Source organism: Mytilus trossulus, chromosome 14, assembly GCF_036588685.1.
Source record: "Mytilus trossulus isolate FHL-02 chromosome 14, PNRI_Mtr1.1.1.hap1, whole genome shotgun sequence".
Classification (NCBI taxonomy): Eukaryota; Metazoa; Mollusca; class Bivalvia; order Mytilida; family Mytilidae; genus Mytilus; species Mytilus trossulus.
Genome location: NC_086386.1, coordinates 8,468,135 through 8,483,508, shown reverse-complemented (window position 1 = coordinate 8,483,508; position 15,374 = coordinate 8,468,135). Strand labels below are relative to the sequence as shown.

Sequence of the window (15,374 nt, the reverse complement as noted above, 5' to 3'; positions counted from 1 at the left end):
ATATGTTCAAGTAATTATAAATCAAGACTGATAAATAAAAAATTGCCTACTCCCATCAAAGCAGTTAAGTTTTTAAGTTGTTTTTTAAGCAATAGTAAAAGAGATTTGACCTAATTCAAGTTTGCTTTCTACCAGAATATCTTGGTTCTCTTTAAAGTTCTCAAACAAGTACTTCTCTACTAGATATAGTCTATTGATTATTTACAAATAAAGCACATGTCTACTTAGGTTTTGCAGAAAATGTTTTCTTGAAATATTTATGACCAACGAAATGTTTCCATAAGTGCTGAAACTTAAACTGCCATGTCTTGTCAATACATACATTTGTAGAAAATTTGGTAACCCCACTTTTACAGTAAATACCTTCAGAATGCTCAAACATCTACAGGTAAGTATGACTTTATGACAAAAAACTATATCTCCCCCTATTGTGTGGATCTGTACATCAGCATGGCTAGACATGTTTACTAAGGACAACATAGATTTCTGTAAACCTCCTAACAAGTCTGTGTTCTGTATAGGCTGTGGAAAAGACAGGGAATTGTGTTTATCTAATATTATCAAAAATGTTTGTTCATTGGATAAACATAAAAATGCAAGTTATGTAAAACAAAACCAGCTTTTTAAGTACACTGGATAAATCACTAAGTTCAATTTTATAGCATAAAACATTTTTTGATATATTGAACTCAAAGTAGAAAATCTAAAACATTTTGGCATGCTCTCCAATTACTTTTATTTTTTGAAATTGTAATATCCCCAAAAAGAGGATGTATATTTGTATTATATAATACAAGTAAAATCAGAGACATAGTCATTATATTAATAGCTATTTAACAGTGCAGTAATAGTCCTTGATTAACCTGTATATTGATTGGCTGTTCTGGACAGAACCCACTACAATCAAAATTAGGGACAGATAACTGTGAAGAATCAGCTGCTAGCTCTGCCAGTACTACAGCTGTTTGTGTAGATGCCACTAAAATTTCCTCCTGGGTGTCCCTAGATTCTGATATAGTGTTGTTTCTTGATATCTAAAAAAAAAGGATTATTTCAGCATTTAAAGACAATTTCTATTGCAACACTGTTTGAAACATTCTTTTTTATTGGATAATGTAAAGATTCAAGCGCAGGCAACATATGACAGATTTTGAATATGATTTGATATTGTTTTCGATCAGTATTTTTAGAATGGATATAACAATATTGTATCTAAAGCTATGACGGCATCAATTGCTGATTTGACGCATCTCCAGTTAACTTTCTTTACGACCTTCAACTCACCTATTCATGCTGTCAGAGCTTAAAATACAATACAGTTATCTCTTAATGTGCAAATGTATAAACAAAACAAAATCAATTTGTCAGAAATTATTTTCCAACACTTTCACTCCAAGAAATAATCTAAATTTTCTTTATATCTAAGAACAGAACATAGATGTAAATTGAGAAATATATGTGAACACTTAAGCATATACAGATGCTGGAGGCTTGAAAAATCCACATCAACTTCTTCAGCAAATAGACATCAATTTAATAAATACACTTTTTAAGACTCAAATTTATCTTAAATAACATTGTTTTTTTTGCATTTAAGGAATATTATCCCTTCACAATTTCAGTGAAAATTGATCATGAATACTTAATGTTTAAAATATCTGAGAATATAGAGTGGGACGCACATATCCGCCGGGAAAACATTTTCATCGTTTTATGATTTTGGGGGATAAAATATTCAAAGGATGGTTGAAATGGAAGAAATATGCTGGTTAATTAAATTTTCATAACAAATCTGTTTATTCTTTAAATTGAAACAAAATTTTGGCACTTACTGCAAAGGACCAAAAAAAATGGACAACGATTTTCCTGATAATGAAAAACACAATTTCAAAGATATTTCTTAGTAATTCTTTTGACTGATTGCCCTAACTTTCAGTTCTTTTCACCTTTAAAATGTCTGCTATTCATCTTTAATAAAATTGGTTTGATAAATATTGTTTAAAGTTGCAGTTATTTGGTTTTAAATAGATGTGTGAAAACGGTGAATATGTGTCCCCCTTTGACAAAACATCAGGAAAATTCAAGCACCCTTTAATCGAACTTTTCAGATGATTTTTTTTTCAAACAAACACGTTTTAAAGCTAAAATATTTGGCATATAAAGTTATCTTCATATAGAAATATTAGTATGCTTCAAAAACATAAAGACCTGAACATAAACTGAAGAAAACATGGAAAGATATGGCGAAAATGAGCACCCCACTCTATTTATTTTGGTTTATTTTCTTAATCATAAACAAGTTTTTACTATTACTGTTGGAGTGTTAGTCTTTTCTGGTATTATAAGTTCAGCAGTTAGTGCATATCGCTCTTCTGGTTGCATGAAATTTATAAAGTGTTATTTTCATTTTCTCCGTAAATGAATTCTATTTGATGGATTTAGAATTGTTTAGGGTTTTCTTCCCATTTTGATATTTCAATATTATTATTACTTATAGTAATATAGGTTTTCTCTGTCTTTTTTTTATGTGGAAAATAGCTGATTTCCATATCATCCCAGCTGATACAACTAACTTACCCTTGCAACTGGTGCTTTTAATGGAGTCTTTGGTCTTATAAATGAAGTATCCCTGCCTGGAATTTCAGACATTCTTTTGAGCTTTGAACCTGCTATGACCTTGCTGACCTCTAAAGGAGGGACTAAACAATCAACATAATAAGTTTCTTTTTTCCAATTTTCTTTATTTTCTGATTGTAAACTACATTTGTTCCATAAGCTTGGTATCTGGAATTAATAAATAATATATTATATTTTATATTTCAAAGTTGTCTCCTTTTAGTATATGTGTGCAAATTCCTATTTTTAGCAATATAAACTATTAAGGAAACTTTGGTAATATCTCTATGTTACTGTAATCTAAAGGCTCTGTAAAGTATTTTCATTGATTCTGTAGAATGTCGCAATACTGAATACTGACTTCAAGATGGATTGCTGTCTCATTTCTAAATTATCTACATTTCATTAAATTCAAATCAGAGCATTTAAAATATAATGTCAATTGGACTTGGGCAACACTTGACTAGCCTATGTAACCATGGCAACAATTTTTATTGAGATCCAAAGACTGAATTCTTTGTTTTTACCATTATAATTGTTTGTTAACACAACTGATGACATATATCGATTCATGAATTATAATTAATAAAAGCCTTCTGGTTGCAGTCTTGTAATTGACTGCTCCATAGTCCTACATGCAAAACAGATGATCTTTGAAAATAAAATAATAAAAATGCTCAATTTCGCATTTCATGTTCATATCATGTATGTAATAATGTGAATTTGTGATTTAATCGAAAAAAAAGTTGGTCATGTCAGGAAGAATAAAAAGTTTTGTAAGGCCATAATAAATAATAGGTTTGTTTGCCCAAAAGCTACCTACCCAGAAAAAAGCTGCCTACTCAAATTCTTTTATTGTCCTAATTTGAAGAATTTTTTTTAATCAAATAGGCATAAGACTGATAAACATCTGATACTTCAATTTCTTTTTTTGAAAAAAAAGAAAAGAAAATGCCTACCTACCTACCCACTGTCTCAACCTTTGGGTAGGGTTTGGGCAAAACAAAATATTTTTAAGTGTGGCCTAACCCTGATGTCAAAACTTTTTTTTTTCCTACTTTCTGTTTGCTGTTTTTACTAGGCCGCACCACTTCCAGTAAATATGATATCCTTACACTTTCCAAGATTGATATACACAAAAAGATGTAAGATTTTCTTTAAATCCATATAGATATAAGAAGATATGGTATGAGTGCCAATAGACAACTATCCATTCAAGTCACAATTTATAAGAGTAAACCATTATAGGTTAAAGTAGGGTCTTCAACACAGAGCTCACACTAAACAGCAAGCTATAAAGGGCCTGGAAAATGATGAGTGTAAAACCATTCAAACGGGAAAACCAAGTATAATCTATATAAGAAACGAGAAAAAAAAACACTTATGAAACACATCAACAAACATCAACTACTGAACATATATGTTTTCAATTCAGCATAAACTTTTAATTACTGTAAATTCAGAAATTATTGCGAGGTTTTTATTATTGCGAATAATGCGACTGAGTTGTAAACGCAATAATTAAAACTCGCATTTTGTAATATTTTAACTGAATTAAGCATGACTTTTCTCAAAATCTTAAAAATTAAAATCGCATTCAAGTGTAAAATGACAAAATCGCAATAATAAATGCACGCAATAATTTCTGAATTTACAGTAAAATCAAACAGAAAAAAAAATTGAGGCCATTAAAAAATATAGACTATCATAATATTCTCAATGTTTTGACATGCACTGGAAACAAGATTGAAGTAACAACTAAACTTAAACAGATCACTATAAACTTAAATAGAGTATACATTGATTGGCCTATTTCTCTAAATCTAATACAAAACATGGACAATGTTACATTACCCATGTTTAACCTTCTACCTGTTCTGTCTGTGAAAGATATTTATCTTCTATACCACTCCTGGCAAACTCTGGTGTTAGATCAATGTCACTACATTCCTCTTCCTATATAGAGATAAACATAGTGTATTAAAGAAAATATAGGAAGATGTGGTAAGAGTGTCAATGAGACAACTCTTCCATCCAAGTCACAATGTGTACAAACAATCCATTAAAGGTCAAAGTATTACTTTCAAAACAAAGAGCCTTATATGCTCTAAATTTTACTAGTATATTCTATTGGGACACTTAACTTGAATATCTTATTCTTCTATTTTTCCACTAGTTTCACTTGCTAATCATGGTAATAAATAATACTGTTTAACAAACTTCTGTAATGCATGATCATACCAAAATTGTAACATTTTAGTCTTATTTTGGCCGTTAGGTGCTTAATATCAAAATAGAAATTATGTGGACTCTGAATACTGTGGATTCATTTATTTTTCGCCTATTGAAAATTTGTTATTTGTGGAGCATTTAAATTTGTTGTTCACCTGTACCAAGGAAATCCAAAGAATAATAATGAATCCACAGTAGTTCAAATTTCACAGAATATGACTATGTTTAATAACAATACTAAAATTAGACTTCTAGCCTAAATTCCACTTTTGAACAGTCCTTAAGTTCAGATGCATTCCAATTACACTACTACATCCTAGAAATTCAGAAATTATTGTGGTGTTTTTTATTAATGCAAAAAAGGAGATAGTATTTAGTTTGCAATAATAACTGTAGTTTTGAGATCAATAATAACGTTTTCATAAGTTTTTGAATATACAGTACATAAACAAGTACCTCAGGAACTAACATATTAGTAACTCTCATAGACAATCTTCTTTTCTTCTCCTCCTTGGTCATTGCGACTAACATCGTCGGATCTCCTGGTCTGGAAAAGGTCATTGATAAAAAAACAGGTAAATTGTACATAAATTCCACTGAAGTTATGAAATATTCTACCTAAGTATATTAAATTAGATTTGGACACTTTAAACTTATATGAACATGAATATCTATTTACACATAGTTTTTTTTATATATTTATACATATTTATATTGATACAGATTCTATATTTATACATATTTTATGTTGATACATATTTATATTGATACATATCTATATTGATACATATTTTATATTCAGATATTATTATGTGTACTTATTATATATGGCTTTTGAATGTCAAAGGCAAGATTTAAATTATTTTTGAAGGCATATTCCATATTACATGTATTAATTAAATGAGTAGTGGGAATTTGAAAGCACAGTTTTCACCAAGATCCCATATATATATATGCATACAATTTTAATTACAAATTTGTTGCACTATTATGTGAATTGTGTTGTAAAGACCCCTCTACATGATATACATAGCATTGATACAATTTCTAAGTATTAATTAGTGTATAAAAATGCATGTTTTCCCTCCTGTGATGCCTAGGCCAGGATTTTTTAATTTGTTGGTTTACGGATCCGCCGACCCGATTTTGCCGATTTCCAAAATAAAAATAAAATCGAATTTTCAGGCTTTTTTTTATTCTCGCCGACCCTAACAAATGCATTATCCCTGAAAAATAATTAAAATATCCTTTTTTATGAAATGAAATGCATTAATCACTAACAGTCTCGAAGTGATGACACTTTCTGTTGTGAAAAATGAAACTTTCAGTTTACGTTTAGTTGGACTTTACCACAGTTTCTAAAAATAGACAAATCCATTATTAATGACCTTGAAATGTCGTTTGCGCAAATAATTTTGCAGAACGAAACCTGTGTTTAAAACCAATTACACAGTAAGTTCGTTTCCCTTATTTGTCACCAGTCCGTAAGATGCATGTACTCATATAAATAGACTTGTCCAAATGTGGACAGGTGGAAGTTCAAGACATCAAGTTAAAATACTGAATTTTAACAAATCATTTGATATTTTCTTGTTTTATAGATAATAAAAAAATTTCGTCCATTTGGATAAAAAACGGGAATGCATGACAACAGATTATTTAACCTGATATTCTCGCTTTTCCAGTGGACAAGTCTATTACGTTTTTGACACGTGTGTTGAAACTTATTTTCGTACGACGTTTTTACTTCTTTTTTTTATCAGTTTTCGTGCTTATTATTTTTCACCAAGTTTTGATTAAAAGCTAAGTCAAATAACTGACGTGAATCTGTTTTTCTTGTTTGTGAAATGACGATTTAATTTCGTCTTTGTCAGTGTACCCCCCTTTTTTTAAGGGAAATTATTAGACAATGTAATGCGATGTTTACAGCTGAGCAATAATATTTCATCAAACTAAAATTTAAGAACGATGACAAAATAGTATGACAAACATATTATTAGAAAGGTGAAATATATTTTTATTTTGCATATCAGTTTTCTGTCTTGAAAGATCTTTTTTTTTTCTTTTTTTCCCCGGCCGACCGACCCGACTTTTTCATGGAGAAAATCCGTAAACCAACAAATTAAAAAACCGTGGCCCTATATATATATACTGTCATTTTTTTTACAATTATAAAAATTTTGCCTAAATTTCATAATTCATAGAATTTCATTTACAATTGTTTTAAATGATACGTTTCATAGCTTGCAGTTCTTTACTTTTACAGGATTTCTATAGACATAAAACTACTTTGATTCATTATTACTCATTGGATATCAATTTTCATGTATGTCATGGATAAAGGTGAATCACGAAATTAAATATTCAACAAATGGAAAATTTACAATAAGCTTGTATGTAGACATTCGCCAAAACAAAATCAGATACCTACCAAACATGTCAGTTTTCATGAATCCACGAAAAATTGGTACCCATGAAAATAAATGAATCCACAGTAATAGCTTTGAACCTAAACATGATATATGTACCAACCCTTTCTTTTTCTTGCTTTTCTTTGGTTCTGGTTTGTCAACAGGTTTACTTTCTGATATTGATATAGCCATGGCCATTTGTAGGTCTGCATCAAACTGGCTAAAAATAGAAAATGTTAAACTTTCAATAAGAAAACTATTGTGATGTTTTTGTTATTGCCAAATATGGGACAGTATTAGGTCCGTTAAATTAGAAACTAGCAGTCCTAATATAAGTAATGATTTTTCTTCACAAATTTGTTGCAATTGCATTAATTAGATCTAGTATGTTTATCAGTTATCAGTGATTTGCAATAACCATTATAATTCATGTAAAATTTGCAATAATTTTAGAATTTCAATAATTTGTTTTATAGAAAGTTAAGCATTTTCATTTTGACATGTTTGAGAAGTATGTATGGCATAACTTGTCCCAGATAAAACATATTAGGTTGAATGATAATAGCTGACAAAAGCTGTAAATAATGTCTTAAATCTTAATTGCAAATCTGCTTTCTTTTTGGATAGTAAGTACATATCCTATGCATGTAATATTAGTTTTCCTCATGCAAATTTAAACTTTGAAGTGCAATGACAAATCAGAATTAAAACAGACAATTTTCTCAAGGATGTATGTAAAAACAACATAAACTTGGAACAACAAATAATATTGTTGTATGGATGGCCTCTTAAAATTCATTTGCTTAATAATTGTAGTTATACCTGTGAGTACAATTTGAAAGAACATTTTTTCATGACATAATTGGGTCTTTTTTTAATACCTTAAAAGGTAATATTAAAAAAAAAATGGTTCAGCTCAAGACACTAAGTGTTGATCAAGGAATAAATGTATGACATCTTATGCACTTTTTTTACCTTGTCACATAAAAAGCTTTGGTTGATAATTTGTTACAATTTCTCAGGCTATCTATCTTTAATTAGAACCGTAAACCAAATGTTAATTTATATGCTATCTGGCAACCAACCCCTATAATCAAATTCTGTAACAACCTTGTCCAACACATATTATTTCCCACATCAAACTTATCATATGATAATCATACCTTTTAGGCTCTTTTGGAGCTTTTTTAGTTTTAGTTGAAACTGAACTTGATCTTTCTTTACCCTTCAGTTTACTGAAATATACAACATACAGTGTGTTATTTATATGTATCTGAAAATATTAGTTTGTCACTAATTAATCTGTTTATTATTAGTCCACATCAGTCTAATTCTTTAATTAAGATAACATGCAAAATTTGATTGCAACATGGAATCAGCAATTCATGAGAATCCTTGTTTTGCTCATCAACAGTTGGTTTTCATGAGACAAAAATCTAGTGCCTCTTGGTACTTCTATTAATATTTATTTCTGAGTGAACTTCAAGTCAGGAGTTCATTAGTTTTCATATTTGGCTGTCTCTCATATCTGGTTTTTGGTTTTATTGTTTTTGTACATACATTTTAGGCCATTGGGTTTGTTTTTTTTTGATTTTAACAATTTTGTGTGGAAGTTCTTGTACAGCTTACTATTGAGAAGGGTTTTGCTCATGTTGAAAGCGTATACATGTAGTTGCTTACATCTACATGGTTTGGTCTCTAGCAGATAATTGTCTCATTCACAATTATACATATTCTTCATATTTTAACATTAGGTAATATACCATGGCAAGTCAATAGTAGCATCTGGTGTCCACATTAATTTCATAGTAGAATTACATTGGATGAGATTTCAACAGGATACCAGCTGCTTTCAAAATCTGGTGTCGTTATTAATAGCCACCTTATAGAGCAATTACCTGAGCATAGATTTGGGCAGGATACCAGCTGCTATTAACATCTGGTGTTCCTCCTCTTGTTTTTTCATTAGTTTTAACACCTGATCTGTTGATACTTTCAGTTCTTGACCACATTTCTTTACGTGTACTTTTCTGGCCTGTTGAAAAATATTGTCGCCATGAGATAAACATGATAAATATACAGAATTAATCATGACATCATTCAAAATCCTTTGAATAGTTTTTTTTAAAGTACACCCTTACAGTTCACCTGATACTGAAATTGTCTATTCACAATCATGTTCAGATATTGTCCCTCCGATTTTGAAAATTCAAAACCAGAGATGTATCTTCAGATTATATCAATTTGTGTATACTATACCCAAAATGAATAATTAAAACATTCCAAAAGAAATGCTGAAGATAAAGTTGTGTTTGTGAAGCAGTCTAATTTTGTTGGTTTTAGAAAATGAGTGGTTTGATAGTCCACATGATTGTTGGAGATTTATGACAAATCTTCATTTTTGTTGGAAAATAGGACTAGAAAAAAGAAGATTCATATTTAAATCACATATACATGTCCTTAGTCTTGATATGCATGTAATATTTGTCACTGGATATAAACCACCAAATCATATTCATTTCACTATAGCTATGTATGAATATCCATCATCTCATTTTCTCTTACATTAGACTTACATTATCAGTTTTACAAGGTTTACCACACATAGGACAATCCAGTACTGCAGTTTTAGCATGTTCTAAAGCTTTTTTCTCTAAATCTTTTATATTCTGTTCCTCTTCATCCTAGAATATAAAATAGACAAAATTTACTATATATTCAGACTGTATGAATAGTGATTCTCTTGTTTTACAATTACTTTTTTTCTTCAACTGTAATTTTGTTTGAAATTTTGAAAGTATTTTGGGAGATAATCTTTGCTGTCTATCAAATTCCAGTGGCGGATCCAGAATTAGGGTCCACTATCTGCCTCAGAGGGGACCATCTTCAGTCATGATTCCCTATCTAATCAACCATTTTTTTCCCAGAAAAGAGGGGTCTGGGCCAAGGGTCCAGAAACGGTCATATTTGCTAGTCCAGACTCTGGGCCCCCTGAAAACCCCTCTAAATATCATATCACCTACAACTAATCTCCTTAAACAAGTCAAAACCCTGCCCCATGAATGTAGTTATTTCTTACCTTATCAATACACCTATTTAGATGCTGGGTGCGTCTATGTGAATTCATCCTAGACAAATCTTTTTGACATATCTGACAAAAGAAACATTCCACTTTTTCTACTTTAGGATCAGCTAGTTTTACTTCCTGTCCAGCAACCTTGTTTTCTGATTCTTTAAAGCAAATAAGATAAATTATTATCTTTTATAAAGACCTTCCAACATCACTGAATTACCAACATAACAAAACTATATATAAATATTTTCTATTAAAAATTATTATTTACTTTAATAGTATATCAAATCATTCTGTAACAGCTATTCTGTTTAAAATCCTAGATGATCCATAGAACTTGATTCACCTTTTTTAATGCAAAATATTATCACATTTCACTTAAAAACACACGTTTTCTCATTACTAGCATATAACAGGTTATCATTTGAACTTGGATTTATTTTTAATTATGGAATTTGCATAAATTTTAATGCTTGAAATTTTTAATAAATTCCATGTTTATTTGGTATTATAATGTTTTGAGCTGTTCATAACACTTTCCATACAATGTATTTTGTATAGATAGTATTGTGCACGGCACAGTACATTCTATTGAAAATTCACTATCTTCTTTGTAATAGAAAGTGTTGTTCACAGCACAGAACATTAAAGTATATAATAAACATGGAATTTATTGAAAAAATATCAAACCAAGAAATTATGTAAATTCCATAATTGATAATAATTCCAAGTTCAAATAATAGCCTGTTATATGGTCTCTTTAACAGATTGATGAATGCTATAAGCAACATAATAAATGTAAGCCAAAAAAAAAACCTTCTTAAAGTGTACTTGAATGTGTTTAAAGTTTTGAGTATGAGCTATTGTCATCATTACAGCTATTCCAAAGCATTTCACCAGTGATTTAGTCATTTATACAACCATGCGTCTATTTTTTGTGGGATTTTCACGAAGCATTGAATACTTATTGGTGGCCTTTGTCTGTTATCTGCTCTTTGGTCAGGTTGTCTCTATGACACATTCCCAGTTTCCAATCTCCATTTTATATTCTAGTTTTTTATATGTTTCAGTTTCTAAATTAATATAATTTAGTGTACAAGTGGCCTGTTTAAACTGCTTTAAAAGATGATATTTTTTTTCTGTTCTGACAAGCAACTTTTAATATACACCAAAACTACTACATGTAGTACATGTGATATATGAAGTACATGTACTATAATATTTTTATATGAATGTACTGTAAACTTGTGTATAACCTCCCCATCTCACTAACTAAGTTTTTACACTAGATGTACCTGTGTGATTGGTCAAACATGCATACATGCACAAGCATGGTTAGTCAACACTGAACCCTTAGTTTAAATAATCATGATAATGTACCTGTTTGAGTTTTTCCTCTTTGAAACCTTGATTTGAGACAAGTCTGTAGATGGGTAGCCATTTCTAGTGAATCTATGTCGTCTTTACCACACGCCAAACATTTCCCTTTACTTCCTGCTTTGTCATCCTCTTCACAATCTATCTCAATTACATTTGATTCATCAGCCTCATTTTGGTTTTTAGTTTTCTCAGTCTTATTTTCAATTTTTACAGTATCCTCCAAGTCCTCTGTACCTTTGTTATTTAACTTTGAACAAGAAGGTTGATTTAAAAGCACCGCATTAGTGCTCTCAGTATCTTTTAACATTTCAGTTTTGATCTGAACTTTCTTTTTAGATTTTTCATTTTTGGGGGCTTTGGAAGAATTTTTATTGATTAAATTTCTCCTAGTTGACTTTCCTTTTCTCATCCCATCTTCCTTACTTTGAGATTCACTACTGCTAAAGAACTTTTGCATCTTTTCTACAGATCTGAATTCACATGTTTCATTCAAAGAGGGTTGTTTTATAATGTCTACAAGATCTGTGCATGGTTTTATAACCTTCCTCTGAAGAGAAAGTTTGGTTTTCTGGTTTTTTGAAATTTCACCAAAGGAACTCATTGTTAAAAGATAGATAGTGTGCTAATTTTTATTTTTTCAAATAACAAAATTTCACATATCAAGAAAAGTAAGACACACAAGTGTTAAATGTTTTTCTTATCATCCACACCTACTACAAAATATAAACTAACAAAAACAATTCATATAATCATCCATTACAATCTCTATAGATAGATAATGAAAGTCAAATGTAAGTCAAAAGTTTGTTCACTAATCAACACAATATCTGTATGATTTTAAACAGATTTGATTGTTTTTTTATCCCTTGCTTTCTCAAGAGCTTTTAACTGACTTATTTGTTGTTGTCTTCTTAGTGTTTCATCTCTCCATTCCTGGTTTTTCTTTATCTGAACAAACAGCCTAGATTTTTTTACATCCACAAAATAACTGAAATGGATAAACATAATTACAATGCATTACCATTCTTTGGGAGTGAGAAATGAAATGATGATATAAGACAATAACCCTGTGAAATATGTAGCATGTAGTTTTCCCGAAAACATGTTTTAAAAGGTCGAACGGAATGTGAAATATGTAATGTAGTTTTTCCAAACATGTTTTTAAGGTCGAGCGGAATGTGAAATATGTAGCATGTAGTTTCCCTGTAAATGTTTTAAAAGGTCGAGCGGAATGTGAAATATGTAGATGTAGTTTTCCCAAACATGTTTTTAAATGTTTAAGGTCGAGCGGAATCCGTTTCGTGATTTACAGTTTGTACATCATTGTGTTTATTAATTTCAAGCTGAATATTTCATCATAAACAAAACGTTTGATTTTTTATTAGTAAATTATTAAAAGACAAGTATCACAATAATCAGTGATCCGAATTATTTTGTCATTGAACAATTAACTATCCTAAACAAGCCATAAACTTATAAATATTTCCCTGTTTCCATAAATTTCAAGAATATATACCATAGACATATCTGAATAAGTTTTTTCAACTTCAATGCCCTGAATATCAATATTTTTTAGTAGGGGAACGGACTCTCTGGGCGAACAAACTCAGGGCGAACGTACCCAGGGCGAACATGTAATTAGGGCGAACAGCCATGTTGGGGTATGACCGTATTTACGACTTTTTAAAGATGAGTAGGCGCTAGGGCTTTGTTCATTGTTGAAGGACGTACAGGGACCTTAAGTTGTTTAAAAATTCTTTGTCGTTTTGGTCTCTAGTGGAAAACTTTATGTTATCGCAATGGCTATCATATGATATCTAATCTTTTTAAAATTTTAGATGTGAATATGTTTGATTTCTCACTTCATTACAGCTCCTAATCCCAGGCCAAAAGCAACAAGTCCGAATACGAATCTGTTTCGAAATTTATAAGCTGCTGTCCCCCGCATATAATTTGATCGCTTTATTTCTTGCCCGTCCATATCAATGCACTAATTTTATAATTTTCATGTTTTTGTGGAGGCTGCCATCTTTGAAAGGTCGTTACCTGCGGAATTAAGACAATTCGGACCAACGACATCTCGGACCAATCTTTGATTCAAGATTCAAGCAAATTATCTACGAGTTGGGGCCATCTAAAATATTCAGGAATGAATAAAAGCATTACACTCAAATGTTAAAATGTAAAGAAAGACAAACTATAATGTTAATTTAAAAGATAAAAAGACTCTGACATTTTGATAAGGAGGGATACCTGAAAATCTCATATGGTCATTTGCGCCAATTTGTTTCAAGTTTATCATATACATGTATGTATAATATAGCTTTGAAATACTCATTCAGGTATGGTATTCGACAATCGATTGATACAACAACATATAATTTATTAGAGTCTCACATCTTTAAAACCTTTGATATAAAACACAATCAAATATTAACATGATTAACAGATATAATTCATAAAAGAGCCACTGTAAAAAGAGTGATGAGAGACTGTAAAACACACAGGATAATTAAACACTATTATATTAAAAACAATTACACAAAAAAGCAAACAACATTATATTATTATATCATACACTTATCACGAGTCAGTATAAAATACACTTTCTCTTAAAAAGTACTTCATGGCAGATTTTGACTGTAAAATAACAAGCTCTGTCATCAATTCAATTGTATGGTCTGTGATTGACTATGGTGCCTCAATTAGTGTACTATGGAATGTCACAGTCATGCATAAATGCTGCCGCTAAACATAATTAAGGCTTTGAAATTTTTTATGGGATTGGGAAGATATCATACACCTAAAAGAGGGAAGAAAGATACCAGAGGGACAGTCAAACTCATAAATCGAAAATAAACTGACAACGCCTGGCTAAAAATGAAAGAAGACAAACGGACAAACAATATTATAGAACACATGACACAACATATAAAACTAAAGTATAAGCAACACGAACCCAACAAAAAACTAGGAATGATATCATGTCCTCCGGAAGGGCTACCTAGCACTCTATTGAGATGATGAGGTGGAAACACAGGCACTTGTCTCAGAATTTTTTTTCCTTTATACCTTTATATATTGTTATATTAAGATATATAGGATTTTTTTTCTGTAACAAGAGCCGGGTGTGGATGGAAACCATGTATTGTTAAACAGTGATCTACCATATTTACGACATTGTCACGGTGTTTAATAAGAGGTCTAATTGTAGATTCAAAAGTCATAAGAAACCTCAAATTAAAAAAAATAATGCATATGTTTTTTTATAACTCAAAGGATAGTTTTCATTATAAAACCAAGGATTTGTAAGTTAGACTAACTATACAAATCCTTGATAAAACTTATGTACAATTACTTTTTTTCTTTAATTTGTTCATATTTAGAAGAAGTTTACTTTCTTTTAGTAATTTCTTCTACTTTATATATAATTTTCCCCCGACATATTTTCCGTATGCAAAGTGACCTCCTACCTACCTACCTAGTCCTTATTATGCCCGGGGGCACATGACTAGTTCAGTGTGACCCATCTCGAAAAAACTGGTTATCGCAATACACATGGATGTCCTTAAAATAAACTATTATTTGATTGTACATGTTAAACACATGATCGATATCCATGCTTGTTTGTTGAATGTTGACAAACAGTTGACAATCGTTAT

General features: G+C 30.5%; 1 protein-coding gene across 1 annotated transcript; it reads right to left on the bottom strand.

The window, feature by feature from the left end:
- Nucleotides 1–21: 21 nt before the first annotated feature.
- Nucleotides 22–13,784, bottom strand: LOC134697453 (structure-specific endonuclease subunit SLX4-like). The gene is made up of 13 exons (XM_063559731.1): nt 13,575–13,784; nt 11,713–12,700; nt 10,339–10,490; nt 9,836–9,943; nt 9,158–9,294; nt 8,423–8,494; nt 7,381–7,479; nt 5,305–5,395; nt 4,489–4,572; nt 2,578–2,784; nt 864–1,034; nt 364–522; nt 22–27 (listed from the first exon to the last, which is right to left on the bottom strand). The coding sequence occupies exons 2-13, from the start codon at nt 12,311–12,313 to the stop codon at nt 22–24; spliced, it is 1,887 nt and encodes a 628-aa protein (XP_063415801.1). The 5' UTR covers nt 12,314–12,700; nt 13,575–13,784.
- Between the last annotated feature and the right edge of the window lie 1,590 nt (nt 13,785–15,374).

What these genes read in the sequence shown, in the direction of transcription:
- LOC134697453 (XM_063559731.1), bottom strand. Translation starts at nt 12,313, where the DNA reads ATGAGTTCCTTTGGTGAAATTTCAAAAAACCAGAAAACCAAACTTTCT. An exon ending in AAAAGCAAGAAAAAGAAAGG is followed by an intron (nt 5,396 to 7,380) that starts GTTGGTACATAT and finishes GACCTTTTCCAG; the next exon opens with ACCAGGAGATCCGACGATGT. An exon ending in AACAGCCAATCAATATACAG is followed by an intron (nt 523 to 863) that starts GTTAATCAAGGA and finishes TCTTTTCCACAG; the next exon opens with CCTATACAGAACACAGACTT.